The following is a 23992-nucleotide window of genomic DNA, read 5'->3' on the forward strand; positions in this document are numbered from 1 at the left end:
ATTTTACAATGATGTCCAACACTCAGATGTTCCAGTATGAATACTGATTCCCAAAGAGCTCTCATTTACAATGCTATCATTTAGCTCAAATGTGGAAATCTTTTAAAATTTTCATCAAATATGTAAATGCAGACACTTTAGAACGCTTCCGGATCTGATGCAATGTCAGGCAGAGGTATTTTTAGTTCTAATCCATTTAAAGTGCTAAATTCCAAGGGAATCAGTAGCACTGCTTTCACTCACCACTTCAACTAAATTCTTCTGGTCTCACTACTCGCTGCAATCTTCAAGTAAAAGGAGATAAGATAAAACCATACACTTGATAAGAAAATATCTTTATCCTTTATTTTTGAATACTTGCAGGTACTTCTGTATGTGCCAGTAAATAATAAATCACAACTGCATTTGCACACAAAAAACATTGCAGAATTACAGAAATAACGCAGTGCCTTAGCACACAAAATAAGTTAGCCTGGAATTGGCTATTTTTATCTCAAGTCTTATTTGCATGTACCAATTATAGGTTCATGAGAAACAACTCCAGCTTCTGAATATGGCACTAATCATTCTCTAGGCCTGACAGTGCTGCAGCTAGCTACACAGCTGTAAGAAAACAGAATCTTCAGTTCGTGGGTAACTGCAACAAAAATGGTCAACAACTTGGTACACGTCTGGCTTGTGATTTCATTTAAATCTAGGTCCGTCTCATAAAACAAGTATTCTCCATACACAGTTTCTTCTAACCAAAATGAGTTTTGCAGTCAGAATACACTAGGACTTTCATCTATAGATAACTGGTCTTTTCTTGGGGGATTCACGTTTTCAAAAGGTAGACAGTAACTAAAAGGGAGTCGGGTTATCAGAAACTTAAGTGTATATATAAAAAAGTCTGCTTCCGTTTATTGCTATTATGAGAACAATACGGCATTTAGTGAGTTTTCTCATTAAACACAAATTATTATTTTAGCAATAAAACTTATTGCTTATGCAAGCAGAAAACCAACAAGCTTGTGTCTAAGAAGTTTATTTCTACTACTGTTGTACAAGCAAACACAAACCATTGTTATTGATAAAAAGAAATATCTGAAGTGTGTTTGCCATGTGACTATGCACAGAGTACAGGAAAAATACAAGGTAAACACACGTCCCATGTTGTTTCAACAACTGTTGCCTCAACTACAAAGGGCATCTTTTTAACCTGAGTATTCAATGTCTATTTAGCAAAATAATGGCAAGCCGACTGCTTCAGAAAATGTGTATTTAAAAAAAAAAAAAAAAAGAGTCCAATTAAAACACTTCAATACACTGCAAGTTATCTTCTGGCAGAGAGACTGAGTAAAAGAATAAACCAGACATGTATGAGTTTGCTTAAAGCATTACTTGATGATGTTCAGATCTGCTGGTGATAAGAGGAAGATTTTCGTTCTTACAATAGATGAGAACGTGAATGAAATACTATGAAATGTTGACACACTAAGTGTTTTAAATACTAACAGTACTACTATTTAAAAGAGCTGAGAGCATCCAGCAAGAAGATCCCTGTATACATGCATTTTCTATACTTCTTCCTAACCACCCATAGCAAATCGTTATTGGAAACAGCAGGTCAAATGAATTTTGGTGAGAGCAGTAAGGCGGGTCCTATGTGGAAAAAAATGCTTCCCCATAAGGCTACTTTTTTCCCCTTTCAATTAAATCCCTATTTTTTTTCAGCAGGTGTACAAAAGATTGGCACAACTCACAGGAATGCCCACCTATTTGAAAAGTGCAGTCTTTGGCCAGTCTGCAGATCTACACCCAGCTTTACTCCAGTAATCACTCTGAACCTCCCGCAGTAACCACGTTGACAGGGTGCCCGCTTGACGTGATCCCTCAGTGCAGGATCTCAGAACAGGGGAGACAAGTTCCTTCCTGACTATTACATACGACTGTCACTGATGGAGAGAACAGCTTCGCACACAGGCCTGAGCGCAGGAGTTACCTCCTAATGACTGATACCACACAAACCGAACAAGAGCGTGACCATAAAACCCACACTTCTTTGCCAGGAATAAAGGCATCCTACCAACAGAAACCCCCATTTTCAAGTACCTAGACAAAATAACTTTTATTCTATTGAAACAGAAACATTTCTCAGCATAGCCTTAATCTAGAGCTAACATTCATGCTAGCTTGAAGTGGAAAATTACAGTCTTTTCCTAGATACTAACACAAGCATACGCTGCAGCACTTCAGTCTTTGCATTATTTTTGTCTATAAAGCACAAATGACTCTAAATTTAGCTTGTAGAAAATGAAGTATTTTATGAAATATTCAGAAATGGAGGAAAAATGATAGAGCTGACTGGCCAAAGCCCAGCCACAAAAAACCACAAGGGCAAAGCTAGGAAACGAATCCATATGAAATGAAATCTCTACTCCATATGCCATTCTTCTTCTTGCAGGCCATGAGTTTCTCTTAAGCAAAACTCAGCTTAAAGACGAAGGCTGAAAAAAATCTGCAGCCAACCAGCTTTTAAATTGTAGATACAAAATCTCTACAATAATAAACAAGCAATCGGTACAGAACTGAAAGATAAACAACGTTCTTTCTTTTTCTTGTGGACGTATCCAGCTGCAGAAGGACAAAAGGTAGAACATGAAAAATGCTAGTGAGCTGAACACAGCTAGAGAAGCTTTACAAATGTGAAACAAGGTCTGTATTTAGCCACAGCTCAATAATGATAGAAGGGACCGAGAAATGACCACTCAGAATTCCAGTGATTACTAGGGAGAGAAGCTAAATAGGATTCACACCTCTTCATGGTATTCCTTAAGATTTTCACTTATGATGGCTTTCTTAGTATCTGTTAGTTCTTGCAGACTAAGTGTCCATAACACACACACATACACATTTTATTTTCTTAATAGTATTCCAGTATGCCTGTTTTTTCCTAACAAATACCAGCCACTAGAAACTAGATAATAAATGCTAAATGCCTTCAAGTTGCATCCCACAGATCATGAAGAGATTAAACTCGAAGGATTTAGGGGACTATGGAGTAATTCTCTGTGTCTGTTCACAACCCCTAAAAGCATGTTATACTTCTAAGGGATTATCTTTTGAAAACACAACAACTGAAATATGGTTACAGTAGTCTGTTCTTTTCAATTTTGCAGGCTTATAATAATTTAATAAGTTACTTGGACAAGCAGCTGTTGATTATATTTTTCTGAAATGGTATACACAAGTGTCTGATGACTGTTTCTCTCAGTATTAACATATTCAAAAACACAAAATGAAGTTCTTGAAAAATTATAATTAGCCAATACTGTGAGCATGCATTTTGCATGCTAGATCCTGAACTACACGAAATGAATGTTTTAAGCGTATTGATACGTGTTATTTATACCCACAGCCAGAGAGTTTTAAAAGGGTTATTTGTAGGGGCTTTCGAAGTACACACAGGAGTGCACTGTATAAATGCATTGTTTTATCCTGACAATGTCACAGCTTGCACAACAATTCAGCAACTAAATATTAAGGCAGCTATCCTTAAAATGCATCACAGATGGAAATGTAACATCAACATTAGTTGTACATATTATTTGCTACTACACTTAACCTCTAAACACTGGAAGGGCAATGTGTTTTACATAAACATATGAAGAAAATAAATGCTCAGCATAATGGAAAGTGTATTGCATAGATGGTTTGGGGTTTTTTACTTCTGGTTGTTGGTGTGGTAACCGCAATGACATACAGGCAAAGCTTTGATACCTCATGAAAATCTTTCAATTCCTACCCTAGAATATATGCACTTGCACACATATATCATAAACCCAACCATTCTCACCAAAATACAAAAGAACACGAAAGTTTATCAGAAGAATGCTCTTCGTGTCTTCTTACATTAATACCATTACCAAATTTACACAAAAAAATTCCTCACGTTCACAACCAAAAACCCCACTCTCTTTTCAGCCAGGAAGCTATCATTTAGTACTACAGATGGCAACAATAAAAACACCAAAAGCTGCATTCTGTGATTAATTTCTGGAAAGACTTTTTCAAGTTAAAATCAACTTTATCCCAGCCAGAACATCACCACTCAAGATTTTTCTGCTCTCTTCAGTTCACAGGATAACTGTTTCTAAAATTCTTACTGGTTTACGCTACTTCCCTCGGAACCTCGTGCGTTTCACATTAAAAGGAAACTATCTGATATTTTTCTAGCAGAACGAATTGAAGTTATTTCAGTGTAAGAAAATATGCCCAAGTTGTCGTTAATGCAAGGATAAGCAAAAGCAAAAAGATACCAAGGACTTCAGCAAACAGTAGAGCTCAGCATCACTGATTAAACACAAATATATGATAACATCTGGATTTGGGAAGTACAATGATTATATTAGTTGTCTGAGCTGCATTTCTCCCTCCAACAGATGTCTTTATTTCTCCACTGAGTTCAGCAGAAACAGTGTCACCACAGGAATAGTTTAGGTTTCACCTGGACTTACAACAGAAGCTGTTGAAAATGCTGCTCATAACCACCACAGTCACAGCCTCAGCTTGCAGGCCAATACCCTTACTCATTGTGCCACAGCTCCTTTCAAAATATAATTCCCACTATAGTGTACTATATATATACGCACACATATATACTTACACACACATGCATCTTTTACCTGTACATCTTCTCACTTAGAATACGAAGCAAAATAATTTGAGAGCTATCACTCACCAAAACACCTCCACCATTGCCTAAAGTTCATGTTTCAAAATCTTCAAATAAAAAGTTTTGAGGTTTTCTGAGACTATCAGTCACCTTCCCTGCTTATACAAGGATGTCTAATGTAAAAGGAACAGAAAGGCTCACCCTTCCTGCATTTGCAGCCAGAACAGAAAGAGTAAGACAAAGGTAGCAAGACTCATTAACACGTCACCCCACACTGCTGCAAAGTAACAGCTGAAGGAACGTAAACCCACATTACCAAAGAAGTGATGCAGGCCTAAGAAATCTTGTTATTCCAGAACTTACACAACCTGAAAATTTCCCCAACCTTTACATCTTCCCCATGTTTTCCAAAGGGATCAAGACCTAGAGTTTCGGCTGCTGTATTCAGAAAAGGCAAACTCTAAACATTTCACCAATATTTTGCTTTAAATCCTAATTGCCCGCTAATCCACAGAGTATTTGTATATTTAATTGAGAATATCTTGCATCCTGTAGATTACATCATACAATGATGACTCACTCCCCTCTTAACCCTACCCCCAGTGTTCAGACTCCTCATAAGCCAGGACTGCTCCACATGAAATGCAATGACCAAATGGGACTGTTCTTCCACAAAACACTAAGCTAATTCTCCTGCATTCAGTCTTTCCACTTGAATGGAATAAAAACCCTTTTGAGAACAACAGTTCCAATCCGCCCCCCCCCCTTTTTTTTTTCTCAGGCACACTATGGGACTCCTCAGTGCATGCACAATGCAAATAAGGCAAACTTCCTTTGAAAGAGTGATTAATATGCAAAGACAGCCTGCTTTTTAGTGGGAGGTGAAGAACCACCAACAAGCATTTCCAAATTCTGAGGTTTCTTCAATTATTTCCAGTGTTTATTTTAAACATAAGATTATGGAATAATACCACACATTAAGACCAATTTGCCAATATTGTGTAAACAACACCAAATGGCTGTTCATCTTTTGTATCATATTTAAATGCAGCCTTGGACACCCTAGATATGAAGGCACTGAAAAAAAAAAAAAAAGGATTTATATTTTTGAATCCTTAATGTATATCAATCTTCACGTTAAAAGGGCTGCATTTAAAACCCACTGTAAATAACTGCACTTCTTTTAAAAAAATAAATTTTTAGGGCTTTTTTAAAATAAAACAAGAAAGTTTACCACACTACAAACTAATTTCAGTGACAAATAACTAACTTCTGTATGAATACACTGCAGTTCCATTGCAGTAACATCTAAAGTATTTTTTTATATAGTTGCTTTTGGGACAAGAGATACATGAAACATCTGGAAAAGTCCATTCAGATTTGGAGACACTGATTTTCTATTTCCATTGCATAAAATTTTCATCACTACTTCTCATCAACCACACTTTCTATGTACAACTCAGCCAGGACTCTTATGGAAAGGACATTTCATTTCAAGTGCCAATGTACCATACTCTGCCCAAACTGAGCTCAAAATGTAGTCTGAATATGTTAACTGACTCATTTCTTATTCTCATCCTTTATTTCACACACTTCCCAACCTTCTCACACAGGTTTAAACACTCACGTTCATGTCTTTGGAAAGGCATTTCAAGTTACCAACAGGGCAAATTATTGTTAAAGATAAAGCAGTAGGCAATAATTAACATTCCTGTTTAACTTAAAGATTTCAAGGTTGATACTTACCACTGATATAAACAAAAAATGAAAAAAAGTAAATTAAATATTCAAATAAGCATCTATTACAACTATTTTTATAGCAGTAGCTGTACTAAAATCACAGAATCATTGGAACCCATCGGAAGGGACCTCTCGAGATCATCTAGTGCCACGGGGGAGGCAGCTACAGCAGGTTACCCAGGAGTCTGTCCAGATGGGGTTTGAATGCCTCTGTGGATGGAGGCTCCACCATCTTTCTGAGCAACCTGTTCCAGGATTCAGCTACCACCCTCACAATAAAAGGGGGTTGATCTGTTTTCTTATGTTCAGACGGGATTTCCTGTATTCCAGTTTGCACCTGTTGTCCTGGCACTGGGCATCACTAAGCCTGGTTTCCTTCTGCATTCCCTCCCATCAGGTATTTATCCACATTGATTAAGATTCCCTCAAGTCCCCTCTTTCCCAGGCTAAACAGTCTCAGCCTTTCTCAGCCCCTCCTCATACAAAAGATGCTCCCATCCCTTCAACCATCTTTGTGGCCCTTCACTGGACTCACTCCAGTAAGTCCGTATCTTTTTTTTACTGGGGAGCCCAGAATCAGATACAGCACACCAAATGCGGCCTCACCGTGCTGAGAAGATGGATTTTAAGAAAATTAACCTGTCTTGTGTACTTTTAAACTCAGTAACAAACTGTGAAAAGTACCTACCCTGATTTACAAAGACCTAATTGTTGTGACAATCTTAAAAACATATCCATAAAGAAAACAAAAATAATTTTATTCAAGACATTATGAGATTGACCATCCTGGAACACTTAAAACAGTCAAGAGTTTCTTTGTATACATTCTGTCCTGACAAACAATAACCTGATAGGGTGATGGATATGTGTTTTAACTGAAAATAAATCAAATGGTCTCTCCATCCTAAGAAATTAATAACCATTTCAATGGATTTCCAAATTATTTCCCACATCGTTCTACCAAGTTTGTACAAAATCAGGCAACTCTCGGTTTTCACAACACACCCTGCAGAGCTCTGTATCTGTCTTGTCGTAAGATCTAGGATGCAAATAGCTACAAGATCAACTACGACACGTATCACATTACTGTCTCTAGCCTAAACTTAATTTTCTTGCATCAGATTTACAGACATAGGGCTTCATCCCTGCGATTACAAATTGCTAGCAGAAATAGCTGTAGGATCAGTTTCTGCCGTTCCCTGGTTTTTGGGTCCCTCTGACCTGGCTTAAAGCCAACTGATGCCAAGTTTACTACTGACTTCTGTGGACAGTCAGAGCCTCACAGACCTTTAGTACCTCAGTTATCTGGACAGGGAAGAAACACAGAATCTGCACTGTAGAAAAAGCCAACAATTATAGACTTGAGCTGAAAAGCTCCCCTGTTTTTAAATCTGAGTCTAATTTTGAACATACAGTAGAAAGTTAAGACTTACTAATCTTAAAAATCTGGGTAACTCATCCAACTATTAAGTACAGTACTATGTGACTATACATCCCACAGCGGCTGCTTCTTCAGAGAAGGACTCTGGTGTCTTGAAGTAATTTGCACTTGCTTAGCGGGATAAACCTTCCATTGTTAGCTACTCCCCAAAAACCAGCTCGTCCATCAGCAGCTGCCTAAAGATCTGAAGCTATCAGGACTAAGGCTACTAATGTTCTACATTTGTCCAAACAGCAGTTTTGCTAAAGTACCTGTAATACATACATTGCTTGTGATAGAACAAAATCAACCTTAGATGCCAAAGCCCATAACAGGGTTCAAAAAATGCTGTAAGGGAAGCTGTCAGGTAACCTCAGCCATTTTCAAATACATCACCATCTACCCTGTACAGCTCAACATGTTTTGGCACAAGTTTTTCTTTCATTTATCCTTGGAAGGTCTAGAAGCTGCAGGAGTACCTGTATGGATACTTCCATCACTGTATGGATAGCATCTTCGACAGACAGAGTGGAAGCTACTGGACTTGAACAGTAAGTAAAAAAATTATTTTAATCTTAAGTTTATCCTGGATTTTTAGCTATTTCCCTTTCTTTAGGCACCAATATTGTGAACTAAAAACCACAGAAAAATCTCATTCCGGTACTTAGTATTTATTGCCTCAGCCACTTATAAATGCAATGGATCAGAGGGGCCTGAAAGCCGTTTGGCTCTCACGGTAACTTCAAAAGGCAACGTTCCTAATGAGCAGCTGCATGGGGAAGCTGCATTTCAACACCATGAACTGAAAGGGCATAATGGCACCACCGCCAAACCCACCTAATTTACATCCCTTTGCAACAGCAAGGGCTTTAAACGATGGTAATGTGTTTTCCTAAACAAAAGAAGCCAGAGCCAGCATAGATCTGACCTTCAGATTTGATTCTGTGATTTTTATGTCTCGAAGTCTGTTTGCCTGGTGGCTCTTTTTTTCCCTCCAGGACTTGAGAGTGGTGTCATGAAAACCGACACATCAAGTCCTGCGAAAACATGCGCAAAAGGAACCACCCAGCAAAATGGAGATGCCTGGGAGCTGTAGTTCTCTTTACAGACACACCCTCAGCCAAGTTACCCCCAGACATTCTCCCTGTTACAGAAAGCTATTGCCTTCAAGCTTTCGTGTTTACCATTGAGTTACTTTACGTATTTTATCTCACATTTCAGACTTTCATTAGGGAAAACAACAAAGACACCACCTTTTCACTGCACCTGAAAAATAGCATAGTGGCCCCTACTTGAATTTTTCTGATAGTTCCCTGCAAAAAGGCTATGACACACACTTCTCCCAGTCTGCTTACACAGGCATTTTGGGAAGTTCGTAATATCTGTCTTACTGTTTGCAAGTTGTGAGTTAGAGCACAACACAATTGTTATTGGCAGATCACACTGAAGTATACTGCCCCACAAAACCAATGCTCCAAAAGCCACACAAGAAAACCAACAAAAAAGATAGAATTGTGCATTCTCTATATAAACAGTATCACCAGGTGTGTTAAACGAGTAAAAACGCAGGATGGCCTTTTAGATGAGAAAATAAAATGTGCTTTTGTCTCCTACTAAAGCTCCTTTTCTGTTCCTCGCAGACTGATGGCAGCAGATGCAGTACCCCCTCCTCCTCCCCCATCAATTGGTTCTGCTTTTCTTCCAGCCAGTCAAGGCAAACCCATGGCATTGCCCCCCCCAAAGAAAACAAACAACACCCCCCCCAAAAAAACATGCCATTCTCTATCAACAAGAAACCATTTACTTATACCCAATGGCAGAAAAGTCTATCGTTTCAATATGTTTCTGGAGATGAGCCAAGAAAAGTGAAGGTACTTTCAGTCTGGAGAGCAGCCACAAGCTTTAACACTTAAAACCTGGGTATTCATCAAATTACTATTATAGCAAATGTCCTAAACCTCCCCTCCCCCTCAAAACAACCCCAACCAAACAGCAGCAAACCAACCCACAAAAAACCCACCCCCAAAAAATCCAACAGTCAAGTCAGGACTTTTCAAGTTCATGCGCCAAGAGGATAAAGTTTATACAAAATATTATTCAAGAAACGATAGTTCTCAGGATATAAACGAAAGGAGATGAGCCATCTGCTGTGCCTATAAATCAGCTGCTAAATTATAAGAGAATGTTTTAATTTAATAGTAAATTTAATAAATCATCACTATCACAGGCCACAGGAATACATGCAGAACATGGAATTATTCTGAAAGACCTAAAGGCATGCTTTTGTTCTGAACCTACCACATAACTGTCACTCAGACAACAGTCTCTTCAGGCATTCTTCACTAAAAAGCATCTATCCCATGCCTCCTCTTACGTTTGAACTACTGTAAAGCTGTAGTTATGGTTTCTTTATTAGCATCATTGTAGCTGCTCCCCCTCTTTCACTGACTTCTCCTTCAACATCGTAACTTCCAAAGCAATAGCCTTTCTCCCCCCACCACAGACCGTGGTGAGCTCAGCTGGGAAAAAAGAAGGTACAAGCTTTAGCAGAGCAAAGCAACCTTTAGCATGGAAAGCATAACTGATGTGCTGGGTGCTGCTTTTACCATAAACAGCGCTGCTGCTTTGTTCTAGCTTTTTAATATTTTATTTGTTTTTTTGTGTTCTCCATTTTCTGCTGATTTAACAGTCCAGTTCCAGCTGTGCAGCTCCCTAGGCACTCCATGCATTCATAATTATTATTGGATAAACATGTATTTGAGTGGGGCAACAGATGATATGCAGATAATTTTTCTTTGCTTGTTCCCATCTATTTCCCCTTTAAAAAATGCTTTATTCTCCCCTCCCACAGCTGAGAAAGCCTGCGTGAATGTGTCAGAGGCATGATAGCTACGGAGTCACTGATAGTAGTCTGGCATCTTATAATGGTTGAGATCAAGAATGTATGCAGTGATGGTGATTAGAGGGCGTGGCTGAGGCAGATGCAGAGCTGGCTACGGGGAAGAACCGTGCTGGAAATGGAAAGACAAACACCCCCCCTTATTTGTTATATGTACCCTCTAATAAGCAGCAATATAATTTTTAAAATTATAATAAAGAGAAGCTATATAGTAGCGCTTGTGACACGGGAGAGCTGCGTATCATTAAGAATGGGTGTTGTGCTGATGTTAAACAGGTGGCTTGACTTGGCAGCGGGCTTGAGCACAGGGGTGGCAGTGGCCCACCATGACGGGAGCTGGAATTGAGCCACAAGACAGCAATTGGTACTGTGTCAGTAGCCACAGCTCCAGCAGAAGTGATTGCTTAAGGAGATCAGGAATGGTCAGTGTGGAGCGAGGAGGCGAGGAGCTACGGCAGTTGAGGACAGCACTGAAGCGAGGGGTGGAAAGAAGCTGGGCAGGGAGGTCTGTCAGAGCAGGGGGGGAACAGGAACGGGGTACAGCTGCTACCCCGAGGCCAGCAGGGAACCGGGCAGAGACGAGCTTCACTGAGGTAACAGCAGCAGCGATTGAGGAGTAGTTACGAAATGATGGGCTGAGAGGGCTGCAAGAGGTAAAGGCAATGACAGCTCTGAGGTAAAGACAGCGGGGACAAGCAGTGTGGACGCTTCAGGCCACGACGCTTGCCAAGGAGGCGCGGGGAGGGAAGCGGCTGAGGAGCGGTGGGACAGGGCGGGGAGGAAAGCCTGCCCCAGCCCAGCGGGGCGCGGGAGGCGCCGGGGAACGCTGCCCAGCCACAGCGCAGAGCGGGGGACCGCGGCGACGAGGCTCGCTGAAGGGCGGCGACAGGAGCGCGGCACGTCGGGGCGGCGTCAGCGCAGGTGCGGCCGTAACCGCCCCCCGCCGGCCCGTCGCCTCCCGGGACCAGCGGCCCGGGCCCCGGAGGGGGGAGGCGGGCACCCAGGGCCCCGCGCCGCTACGGACGGCGGCGGCGTCCCCGGCGCCCCCCGCCCGCTCCCGCCCGGCGGCCGCCGCCCCCTCCCCGCCCTCCGCGAGCAGCGGCGCTGGCGCTCGGCGGCCGCTCCCTTAACGGCAGCGGCGCGCGGCCGCGCTCCCCCCCCCCCGGCCGGGCGCCTCCGCCCCCCTCCCGCAGCGCCCCGGCTCTCTCCCCCCGCACTGCCTGCCATCCTGCGCCCCTCCGCTTTTTTTTTTTCCTCCCCCCCCCCCCCCTTTTTTTTTCCCCCCCTTTTATACAGCTATTGTAACCGCCGCCTTGAACTGCAATCGCATCTCTTCCCTCCCCGCGCTCGCTGCAATCCCTGCCCCGCACAGGCACCGCCTGCAGCAGGAGGGGGGGCAGGGGCGGGCGGACACCGCCGCGGAGCGCAGCAGCATCTTCAATATTCACAATGAAGCCGACGCGACAACGACAATCCACCGCCTCCTCGCGCGGCGACACCATTAACACAGCGCACGTCGCATCCTCTCGGCTTCGCTCGCCTCCTCTTTCCCCATCTCCATTGTCTGGGATTCTCCGCACACCCAAACCCCCGCCTGGGGCTGGGGGGTCCCGCGGGGTGAGCGATTCCTCCCGCCGCACCCGCGGGCGGCAGCGCCAGGGCGCGGAACCCGCTCGCTCACACCCTTCTCCCCGAAACACCCCCCCCCCCTCCTCCGCTCTCTCCTGTCAAATTCGCGCAGCCCGAGCCATCTTCCCCCTCCAGCTCCCACGACAGCGAACAATGTGCACGAACCAGCCACCACGTCACGCACACCGGGCGCGGCCGGGGGGGGACACGACCCCCCCCCCCAGGGGCTGTCTCCCCTCCTTTTCCCTCCCCGAGCCCGGCGGCAGCGCAGCGCAAGGCAGCGGCGACGGGGTCCGCCCGACCCCATTGTTCGCCCCGGCAGGTCCCGGCGCCCCCCGCCCCAGCCCCGGGCAGCGTCCCCCCGCCCCGGCCCCGGGCAGGGCAGCGCCCCCCGCCCCGGCCCCGGCCCGGCCGTACCTGCGGCTCCGAGCAAAACCACCGTCCAGGGCAGCGCAGCGGCGAGCAGCATCGCAGCCGGCTGGGGGAAAGGGAGCCGCTCGCGAAATAGCCTTTTCCTGCAGTTCGGCACAAACGCAGCTCGCTTCTTCTCTATTTTTTTTTGTCCTTTCTCTCTCTCCCCCGCCGTGTTCTCCCCCGCCGCCGCCCGCGCTCCGCGGCCGTTACCGCGCGCTCCCCCCGCCGCCTTCTGCCGGCTGCGCCCCGGCCGCGTCCCGGCGCCGCGCGCTGACTGACAGGCGGCCTCAGCACCGCGGCCCGGATCCCTGCGCCGCCGGCCTCGCGCGGCGGCTGGCACCGCCGTGTCCTTCCACCCGCGCCCGCCTCAAATAGTCCAGCGCAGCCCGCGCGGAAGGGGCGCTCCCGGCCGCCTGCGAAACGCGGAGCGGATCGCGGAGCCGGCTCGGCGGCCGCCCGCTGCCCGGCCCGCGGAGGAGCCTCCCGGGACTCGGCCGCGCTCAGACTCGGGGCAGGGCGGCAGCCCCTTCGGGGGTAGTTTATTGCCAAAAATTAAATTAACAAATGAACCGGCGTGCGGGGATTTGGGAAGGGGTTTTCTTGGCGGTTTGGCCGGAGCCTGCCCGAAGGAGTACCTGCGAGAAGGCCGATGGGACTGAAGAGAGCAAGGGGAAGCCCCTTTGATCCATCACCTTCGCGTCGGGGGAGGCTTTTGCTCCACCTTCGCGTGCGGGGCCCAGAGCCTGCTCAGGAATCAGAGCGGGGGCAGCAGGAGCCGCGGAGCCAGAGGCTCTTACAGGCACCATGTCGCCATAGCTAAGACTTGCAGCAAAAGTCGTGGGAAACTGTGGGCAAAGAGATGCTCCGTGGAGACCCAGCTCTGACGGAGGGAGGTTGCCCACCTTCTGACCCCTTTCTCCACATGGCCCCACACTGGCCCTCCAGCCCCCTCCAACTCACATGGACAGGACATCAAAGCTGCTCCATGTTTGTTTGTGTGTATATCCAGGACAACTTGTCAGTCAACTTGTGGTCTACACCAACACTCACAGCAGCAACTCTTCCTCCTTCAAGATCTGAGCGGCGGGGGGGTACTCAGGCACAGGACCAAGGATGATGTGGATTCAGTACTGGGTGCACAGAAGAAGTAAAGGTGAAAAGTCTTTCTGCACTAGATTTACATCACATCAACAAAGACTGTCTTTTTCAGACTATCATGTCTTAACAGTGCTCCTTCAGCACCTCCCCAAACTAACAGTCTCACTAAAAGCCCTCATTGCTTGAGCACAGTATTTACTTGCTTTGGGATCTGTGCTTTAAGGGGGAGAAAAGTCTTAGGAAAAAATTAAAATTTAAGCATTTTATTCAGTCTGCGTTTTCATTTCGCTAGTATCAGAGAAAAGCACTTCAACTGAAGTAGACCTAAACATAACATGCAAACATAACGTAACATGCAAAATAAATTGGCTTGGTTGGCTAATTGTAGCTGCTATTTTAAAATGAAATTCAAAATACCTAGAGTAGTTGTGTAGTAGGGTAGAAGTAGTAGAAGTAAGGACTTCTAATGACACAGAGACTTTTAGCAGAAAACATCCAAGTAGGAGACATTTAGACAGAAGATAGTTTAACTTAGATAAAGAAACAATACCCTTTGAATACAATGACACCAATATTTCAACAATATTTTAATATAGTCAACTCATTCCATTATTTTGCTGTTAGTGGTCTAAAGGATCATTCCAGGCCAGATCACATTCTTTTATCCTTTTCTGTTTGAGAAATCCCTCCCCCCTTTCCATTTTATGAAAATCCTTCTCTAAAAGAAACAACAAAATTACTTATTGCGCTGTGATTGAAAACATGCCTTCTCTGCTCCTTTGGTCTGCCTAGCCCATGGCCTCATATTGCATTGATTATCTGCAGAGAGCAACCTTGCTCAACCATGCCATGAGCTATTACCCGACTCCCTCTTGCTCTCCCAGTCCACACCGATCCCCACTATCCTGCGGACCTGCATTCTTGGACTCTATATCCCACCCCCACCCCCCACCATAAGGTCACTCATACAGGAAGATGCCAATATTAATGTGAAGTTTTTCAGGTCAGCTGATGCTCAGCTCAGACCATTTTGGAATAGAAAGCCAACCTCTCACTAAGAGCATTTGTTTGGGATAAAATCCCTCAGAAGGAACAGTATTCTTTATCCTGAAAATAGTAAGCCAATTTCTGGATACCTATTAGATAATTTTCTCTTATAAAGAGTACACTGAGGTTACATCAATTATTACCCAACTTCAGCAGATTAAATCAACTAGTGACTGTAGAGAGAGGCAGGATCTCCATCATCCATCAAACCAGAACATCTTGCAAGACTCCCACCTTGTTTCTCCATCCTTTCAACTGCTGGTTGACAAATGTGGATAAACATAGTGGCAAGCCATCTGCTTCTCCTTGGGTCTCCCCTCTACTCTTGCCATCAACCTTCTCAATGAGCTTGCCCTGTAAAAGGTAAGCCCAGAAGGTAACAAGACATGGTTTCATGAGACGTGGGGTTTTTCCCATACCAGCTCCACCAGCTGAATTTCTGGCACTAGGGAATTTCTGAGTCTCTAGCCTGAGCAGTTAAACTCTTTCACATTCAGCCAGATTAGTGCCCAATCATTTCCTACAGAGAAAAGAGACTGAGTTGTCATACTGTTATTAGTACTGTCAGAAATAGTTTGTAGAATTAGTTCTAGTTCCCAGAGGCCTTACACAAGCATCTATTTGTTTCCATTCACCACAAAGAACATGTAGACAGACAGCTACCTTGTAAAAATTACATTTATAGCATTCATAATAAGAGATCATGGGAGTGCACAGGTCATTATATATTGAATGAGGAAGCTATAACACTAACTTATAAGGTGCAACTGTCCATTTTTATAAACTGCAACAGATCTTTCTATGAAATCTCAATCATCTTCTCTACAGAAATCAGCAAAACAGTAGTATTTGTATGTGTTGAACTACAGTCTTGTACAGAACATTAAATGTTCTTTGCCCCAAAAGCTGACATTGCATAAAATTGGAACAGAAAGACCGTTACATACAACAACCAGCATGAATTATTATATACTGTGAGTAGCTGTTTGTGTTAGAGAGATCTAGTATATCTTTAGTCCTATTAAGCAATACCTTAGTCCATGACAGAGCAGTAGTAATTCTCAGGGCAAGTAAAGGGAAGTACTCACCCAGAAGTCAGCAGTGTAAAAACATCCCAACCCCTCTCCAACTCAGTGACAGAGTAGAATAAAGGAGAAGCAGGGGGCACCATTTCATTTGTAGTGGACTTCCAGAACGAGCTTTTTTCCCCCCCCACCTCTTCAAAAGAGCAAAGACACCAAATATCTAGTCTGAATTTAAGCTTCTAAGTAACTTAAAAACAGGATTGTGGATTTTATGATGAAAGTCCAACAGAGACCAGTCCCAAGCATACGCAAATGAATGAGATGTTCTAAGTACGTTACCTGAAACATTTCCCCCTTTTTTGCTGTTAACAGATGTCAGTGGGCCATGCATTTCTTTCGCTTAATCTATAAAATAAAAAGGGCAAATCACACAAATCAATAACTGAAACGCAGGTTTTATGCTTTGCATAAAAGCAAACAGGAAATTTGGATCAAGTTTTCTCCCAAGTTTAATAACAGCAGCAATGGTATCTATCACATTAATGCTACTTCCTTCTACTGTGCAAATATGAGAACAAGTGAACTAGAGTTTTAACTATACAGGCATTTCATGGAGCAGGTGCACCTTCAGCATCACAGAAAGATTGCAAAATAACCCTCTCTATAGCCAGCATTCCCCTTTTCCTGACATAACTGTTCACTGGTTGGTATTTGAGACAGGATTATTACAGGATGCACTGGAAATTCTCTACGTCATTAAAGCATCGTGTGGGGTCAAGAGAGGACTTCAGCTGTCAAACTAAAAAGAAACAACATAGCAGACAGTTATGCTTTGTAGTCAGGCTTTGAGAAGAAAAGTTTACAATCTAAAATTGCTACTGAGGTCAAATCCCAAGATTCAAACCTGATGCAACAGGACAGTAATAACCATTGCTACGATGACAGATGTTTTATGTTGCCGATCATTGAAAAGCAACAGAAATAACGTTCATCAGCATGCCCCTTACGCTAGCACCATTAAGGAGAGGTAGTCTGCAAAGAATTACTTGGAATTTTCCATGGGAACCAGTAGACCCAGATTTATGAAGCACAAAAGTAGACTTATTACTTATTTGTAGGCTACAGAAAATAGGCATACTTCAGTGGCACACGGAGAGAATGCACTTCAGTAGTGTCTCTGGCCAAAGTGTTACTCTGTGCTGTGTAGATATTTATTATGATGAAAACAACACTATGCAAAATGCACCTCAAATCATTATTCTTCTTCACAAGCAGAGATAGTCCCTTAAAATATCATTCTGTCACAGATTATTTTGTAAGGAAGTCTTAATAAAGAAAAAAAAAATAATAGTATCTCCCCTTCCTCCTTTAGGCAAAATGGCTTACAAAACTATTAAAGCTCTTCTGGTGATGTCATAAACCACAAGAATGAAGATGAAGTCATCAGAGTTTGAGAGATAAAATTGCAATCCAGAAATTCAGAATCTTGGCATTAAAAACATGCATGTTTTATCTCCTGGAACAAACTCCAACATTGATCTCAGCATTTGTCCTGCTCTGGGATTTTGCTTGCCACATCTGTCCAAACAGGTAATTATTCCGTGCACAAAGCTAAGAAAATATGCACGTGACTGCTGTTAACCTATTCATGAACATATCCAGGGAAAGAAACTTCATATAGTCTTATGTCATCAACAATCTAATGGCATTCCTAGAAGTTATCTGGCAATCATTTTCCATGTAGTTTTGGAAATAAAAGGAATCTTCCACCTTTGAAGTTAAAGCTTGAAATTTAATGTGTACACTTTCATGTATAAAACCATTACACTTACAGTGTGCAGTAAATGTCTCATTTTAATATTTTAAATCTATCCAGTCAACTCTGATGTTTCAGTTCAGAAGAAAGACTCTCGGCTGATCAGAATCACAGAAAATGAGGGGGCTGTAAAGAGCACATCAGGATGAATTGTCTGTTCTTTTACACTCTCCCCATGGTATCACTAGTATTTGTTTTAATTTGAAGCATTCTGATTAGCTAAGCCATTTAAAGCACATCCATCACCCAGTGCCTCTAAATAATAGCATAACCATCACTAATACCTAGCTATTTTAAAAGAACAGCTGTTCTAGTTCAGCTTTTATTTATACTAATGCTAATTAGAAGACTCACCATCATATTATGTGGAGTACTACATGTGTAAAACCAGTATATGCAAAATTAGAATAGAAGAGACTAAAACATTAGGGTGTCTCTGGCTAAACATTTGGTAGCAAGCAGTAAATGGTTATCTTAATTGGAAAAATCCATCCCTCAATCTGCTTTTATTTAAAAGAGTATAAATATGCCTGACAGGAATGCTCAAGCACATATGAAAGTTAAGAGAAACCACTTTCTATCAACATGGAGCTCCATTTCACATTTATACCCAAGCTAAACAGATTTTTTTTTTCCACAGAAGTGGATCTAAAGCATAAATGACCAGTGGACTCTACTTAGCAAGTTAATGAAGGTTCCCCCATCCCCCCAACAGTAAACAAATTATCCAAGAGACAGCATAAAAAGGTCTTTTACAACTCTTTGCTCCTCTTCTTCCTTACCACAAGAGTGGTACCTACCCTTTTTGGAAGCGGGCAGAGGTAGCTCCTTTCAAGTCAAGGGTCCAGAAGACGAATCTCGCCATTCTTTCCATTTCTGCAGAAGAAAATTGTACAAGTAGGTGACATAGCAGAGAATAATGCAATGGGTGGAGGGGGCTGCAAGTTATAAATAAAATGTAAACATCTGTCTTCATCAGAGGGAGAAAGTAAAAGCATAGAGAGTAAATAGATTTGAGAATCTTGTTGTGTAAAGGAAATACAACATTAAAGAAGCAATAATAGCCCCACAAACAGTTTTCATATTGTTTCATAACTGGCACGCAGTGCATATTTATGTATTTTGGAGAAGACCCAGATGCACTGTAGCCTGAGAAGATTGCCAGTTGCTGGGGATTTTTCCCCTTAGAAGACTTAGTGCTAAGAAGCTTCATTCACAAAATCCCCTCCCCTCCATCCAGCCAGAAAGAGGGTCTTCAGCTTCCTCCTAGGAGTCTTCACGGATCCCCTTCATTTCTATCACTTACACCCTACTCTTAAACATAACCAGAAGGCTTTGTCCTCTATTCCACAAACTGTTCAGTTGTATGACCAGCTAAAGAACTGCAACCACTTCTGAAGTCAAGTCCTCCGAGACAACACAAGCAATACTGTGCTTTCCTCTAGCTGAGAGGCGACTAGGATTATGCTGATTGCATAAAAAAAAACACAGGTAGACAGTCACTCAAACAGAAAAAACATTTAAAAATCAGCCCAGAGCATAGTTTAGGGCAACATGCAGCATCTTCCCCTGCCTTGCAGGGTTACCTTCTGTTTCCTCAACATTTCTAGTCACAACTAGATTTAAGGCATAGAAGAATAATGCTAGTAATAGAATCTCAGTTTCTGATTTTGTGTTATCTCAGCCTTACACGTCTCTAAAAATATTGTAGAGGATAAAAATACGAGGAAAGTAGTGTTTCTATTTTTGCATAATGGTCTTAAAACAGTGCTGAAACACAGTGAGAAAGAAAAGATCTGAAAATTTCTTGCTGTTGAGGCAGAACCATTGATCTTCAACTGAATATATTCTGCTTTATTACCAAAGACTGGATCTAGGCTCTGGGATACATAATATCCTGGAACCAGATCAGGTTATTCAGGATGTTAAAGTTCAGCCATGAAATCTTTTGGCATCACATTAGTATTTTAATCTTTGTCATAACTAGTCTGGTAGCATACACAGGAGCCAGATTCACTTGTGAGAATCACCAAGTGATGCCAATGCAGCTGTTGCCCACTCAGTCCAGATTATGATTTTCAAAGGTTTGTCTGAGGAATCTTTCTTTGATTTTTTGAAGTCAGTTTTTATTACTGCTGTTATTGTACTGGAAATCTTCAATCCAAATTAACATAACATTAAATAATCTCCTGAACACTAAACAATAGAATGTAGACAGGCACTTCATACCTTTGCAGGGCATTGTCTGTTACATAAAGCATTTCACATTAACAGATGTGGCAGTTTGTATCTCCACATATAGGTGAAAGGTCTTAAGCTAGCATACATGCTAATCAAGCCATCCAAATAGGATTAGTGCGATGTCTTGGATGCATGGTATTAGCTCTCTTCTCAGAGGAAGTTTCATCTGTAACGAGGTAGTAGTTAGATAACAGATAAATGGCTCTGTGCATATAGTGACAACATGAGCAATACCGGATGATGTAAGAGGATGCATTTCTTTTGCAGATGTCTACCATCTGTACAGCAGCACCAGCTTTTTTTGGAGAAGGGCTGTGCTCGTTATGGGAGGGAAAAAAAAAAAAGAAGACTTGCTAACAGTCAGGATCCTCTTTGAAGACTTTGCGATCCCAGTCAGGTAGGACAAGCAGGGAAACACACTGCACTTGGCAGTCAGTTTGTCCCTAAGGTATATAACATATTTTGATAAATATCATGAAGATAAACATATCATTACGCCTAAATATATTGTGTAGGTTTCCATTAGCAGCACTGCATTCCATTAGCAGTATTGGCAAGAGTGTAATTCAACATCCTCCTCTCCATTATTTCATATTTCTAGTTTACTCTTGGCAAGGATCACGATGCAAAATTTGGTTTCCCAAAGTCCTTATTATTTTAGTGGGGCACTTAGGAGAACCAAACTTGGTAATTTTTGAAAGCACAGTAAAAAAACCAGTCCTTGCTCAGGACAGCACACAGTCTAAATAGATGAAACAAAGTAAGTCACCTTAGCTGAACATACTGAGAAATTAGATTTAGTGATGTGCCTTGTGCTTCCCTATAGGAAATCTCTGGCCAATAGGAAACTGAAAACAGATCTCCTGAGCCTCAAGTTTAAACCATTAACCAAGAGGCCAATATTGAAAGCAGTAGGATGGAATTAAGTGCAAGAATATTATTTCCCCTCCCCCTCATCCACTTTGCAGAAAGCTGTATTACAATAATGTAAGTAATTAAGAGGCTGTCAGCAGAGCCACTGAGTCTCATAAGGGAACACAGACTCACTGACTTCACTACTACCTACCACCCTTTCTTGGTCTGTGTGCTCACCATAGCGACTTTTGCAATAGGGATTAGCTTCACCAGTATCTGCTGTGGTCTGATCTAGGTCAAGGAGGTGTTTTGGTTTTAAGTATTTACTGGATCACCACTTGCAAACATGACTACTTGTTTGCAGCATCCTAGTAAGGACCATAAGCAATCCAGCTGATTTCCTTGACAGTAGCCGTGAGACAATTTTCCATCATCCTTTATTTTCTTATGCACAGAGTCAAAAGTTGTATTTTCATTGATAGAACAATTAGAACAGATGTGTGACACTCAGTATGAGAAAACAGGTCCACATGACATGATAATTATCTCTGAAAAGTAATTCCTGAGGGGCAGCAGCAACACAGAACACACTAGCTGTCCCAATGATACCAGATCAAACTGTATTAAAGGTTATTAAATGTCGTATTTCATGCAACTGTTAAACCTAAACAGTGATTTGTTCTTTCAAGTGTATTTAATGTTAGAAAGCCTTTGCAAGTATGGTATCTCGCTCTCTTTTACCATTTTTAGTTTTGTTTCTCATTATTCCAGTTCTATATTAGAAGGGATGTAAATTCTTTTCTTCTCAAAGCCAAGCTATCCTGTAAAGTTGTTTTCTGAATGAAAGTCATTGCTATTCTACAGGGCACACTCCCTTTCTATTTCCTTTTTTTTTTTCCTAAAACAGCCCCTTGGGCATCCTAACCTTCATTGGCACAAGCATTATATCAGAGGAAATGACTCATAATTACACTAGCAATCAATACCTCCAATGCATTTCTTTCGCAGTATTACTAAGAGTCAGATATGTTCATATAATCTGGCCATTAAATATAGCCATTTGTAATGTGCTTAAGTTTGATGTCAGCATTTACTTTATAAAAGGTAAAATGGTTATGAGAGTTGTAGCACTGGGCAAGGAACTCACACTGCTAATTTTGCAAATTTCTGTCTTAAGTTTCTGACCAAGCTTCATTTCTAAAATAATCCTACCACAAAACAATCTTCTGATCCAGAAGACTATGTGCCTGGGGTCAGGTTGATATTTCCTTAGCAGTATTTGACTTTAAACGTACATGTGCATGCTTAAAGTATTAACAAATCAGCCATGTGGTAGCAAATACTAAAGGGCCACATTTACACAATCAAAATTCCAACTAAGCCAGTGTTCTCCAGGGCTCTTATCCACTTCACATAGTTCCTCTGAGCTGCTCCTTAAAGTTAACTGGAGACCTGTGCACAACCACAGAAATCGTTGAAGTCTACCTGAATTTACTGTCTGGCTTTCAAAACCCTGCAATTGCATCCCTGGTATTATACTATAGAGCATTGTGGATAACACGTGACAAGAACTATAGGTTCACGCAGTCTCTCCAAAGATGAATCTACCTGAGCCTGCGAATGTTTAAGCCACGCTCCGCTCGCAGATTTCAGTGCAGTCATTCACTAACAGCTGAGTGACAGGCCCGTAACAGGGGTGGACAAGACAGGGACTTGTTATAGTAGCCAGGACTCCCCAAACTCTTTTGGTACAATCCAGCTATCATTAAGCTGATTATTTTCTCTTTGTTTTTCCCATGAGTTGGAGTAACTATTTGCATAACAAGAAAATCTGAAGAATCCTCACAAAATAGAAAACCTGGAATGTCTTATCAGGATGAAGAAAATAACTGCCTCAATTCCTTTCAGAGAAAGCCTAAGGTGAGTGCCAGTTTTTTCATAACACTACTTCCAGGGTCAGATCCTTGTGCCATTTTGGCCAGCAAAAAAATCCCAATAATGTTAGTGGCACGGTGATTTCACCCTCATTCTTTCCTACTTGTGCACTGTTCCATATTTCTGCTGTGATATTTTTTATTCAGGAAGGAACCTCAATTCTCCCCAAACTCTTCTTCACGCTCCTGTGCATTGTCTAAGGAATTAAGGGAGAGCTTTGCTTTTTTCTTCCGGACAGAGCAGGAGCTGACCCTTTCCCATTGCTAAGCAACACTCCCAGTCAGATTCAAGGAGCAGCTCCTATTTTTTGCTACAAAGTAAAGATCAAAATATTCAGCAGAGGAAGAAGAATTGCTTTTTTAGCATACCTTTAACATTGCATATGGAACGCACATCCTCCCTGAGAATACTTGTTGCACATTTAAACTGTAATTAGCATTTTCCATTCTAGAGCTCTTCTTCCTCTCACTCCTCTTTAAGCTCTAACACGTGTGAAGTTATTTACACCATTATCCCAGCCTCAAGATTATAAAAAATCCAAAAGGCTACAGGCTCAAAAACATCTCTAAAGTCAGAAAGGGATTACCACTGCCCTTCACTCTTCGTAGTTTATACGATACTGTTTTGCTTTGGGTCAACAGCTTGCCTGGCTGTCCAGCTTGCCAAGCCTCAGGAGGACTTAAATCCACCCAAGCCCTTTCCTATTTTGCCTCCCATACGAACACTCCCCCAGTGTGATGTGCTCTGTGCTTTAGCACAGCCTCAGCAGTGTACAGTGGCTAAGAAGCTGTCAGCGGAGCCTTGGCATTGTCTGTGTGATTGCCTTGTTGGCTCCAAGGGAACGCTGCTGACTCCTAACGCAGTCTGACTGTGTCCCTCCAGCCACCAGCACACCTCGTTAAGGGAACGCATCTGCAAACTACTGAGTCACAGTGAGGAAGGATTAATCTGTCTAGAGTTGTGTCATGAAGAAACAGTTTACCAGCTGAGGTCAAGGAGTGTTACATTTTTGCCTTTGCTGTAGACAGTGATCCTGACAACTTCAAAAATAAGATGGATTTTAAATCCTGCATGACTCACTGAAGTACTCGCCTCTACAGCTGCTGCTAAGAGCAGGAGGAACAGCTGCAGCACCACCGACTCCTCCAAGGAAACTCTTCCCTGAGGCCTGCAAGAAAATACTCTGTAGAGGTGCTCTAAGGCACAGGGGACACTGGGG

At 42.5% G+C, this 23992-nt stretch overlaps 1 protein-coding gene across 7 annotated transcripts in view; it reads right to left on the minus strand.

Annotated features, from left to right (window-relative positions):
• Window positions 1–13168, minus strand: part of NCAM1 (neural cell adhesion molecule 1) — a 143242-nt gene extending 130074 nt beyond the window's left edge. For 2 of the 7 annotated variants that reach the window (XM_074849057.1, XM_074849054.1), the window contains exon 1: window positions 12760–13150. In XM_074849057.1, coding sequence (XP_074705158.1) covers window positions 12760–12811 — 52 coding nt within the window. In that variant the 5' untranslated portion in view covers window positions 12812–13150. Of the gene's footprint in view, window positions 1–12759 lie in introns of all 7 variants that reach the window. The other 5 variants (XM_074849056.1, XM_074849052.1, XM_074849051.1 and 2 more) reach the window with 5 other exon arrangements.
• Window positions 13169–23992: the final 10824 nt, after the last annotated feature.

The sequence above is a fragment of the Strix aluco genome, chromosome 23 (genome assembly GCF_031877795.1).
Source record: "Strix aluco isolate bStrAlu1 chromosome 23, bStrAlu1.hap1, whole genome shotgun sequence".
NCBI lineage: Eukaryota > Metazoa > Chordata > Aves > Strigiformes > Strigidae > Strix > Strix aluco.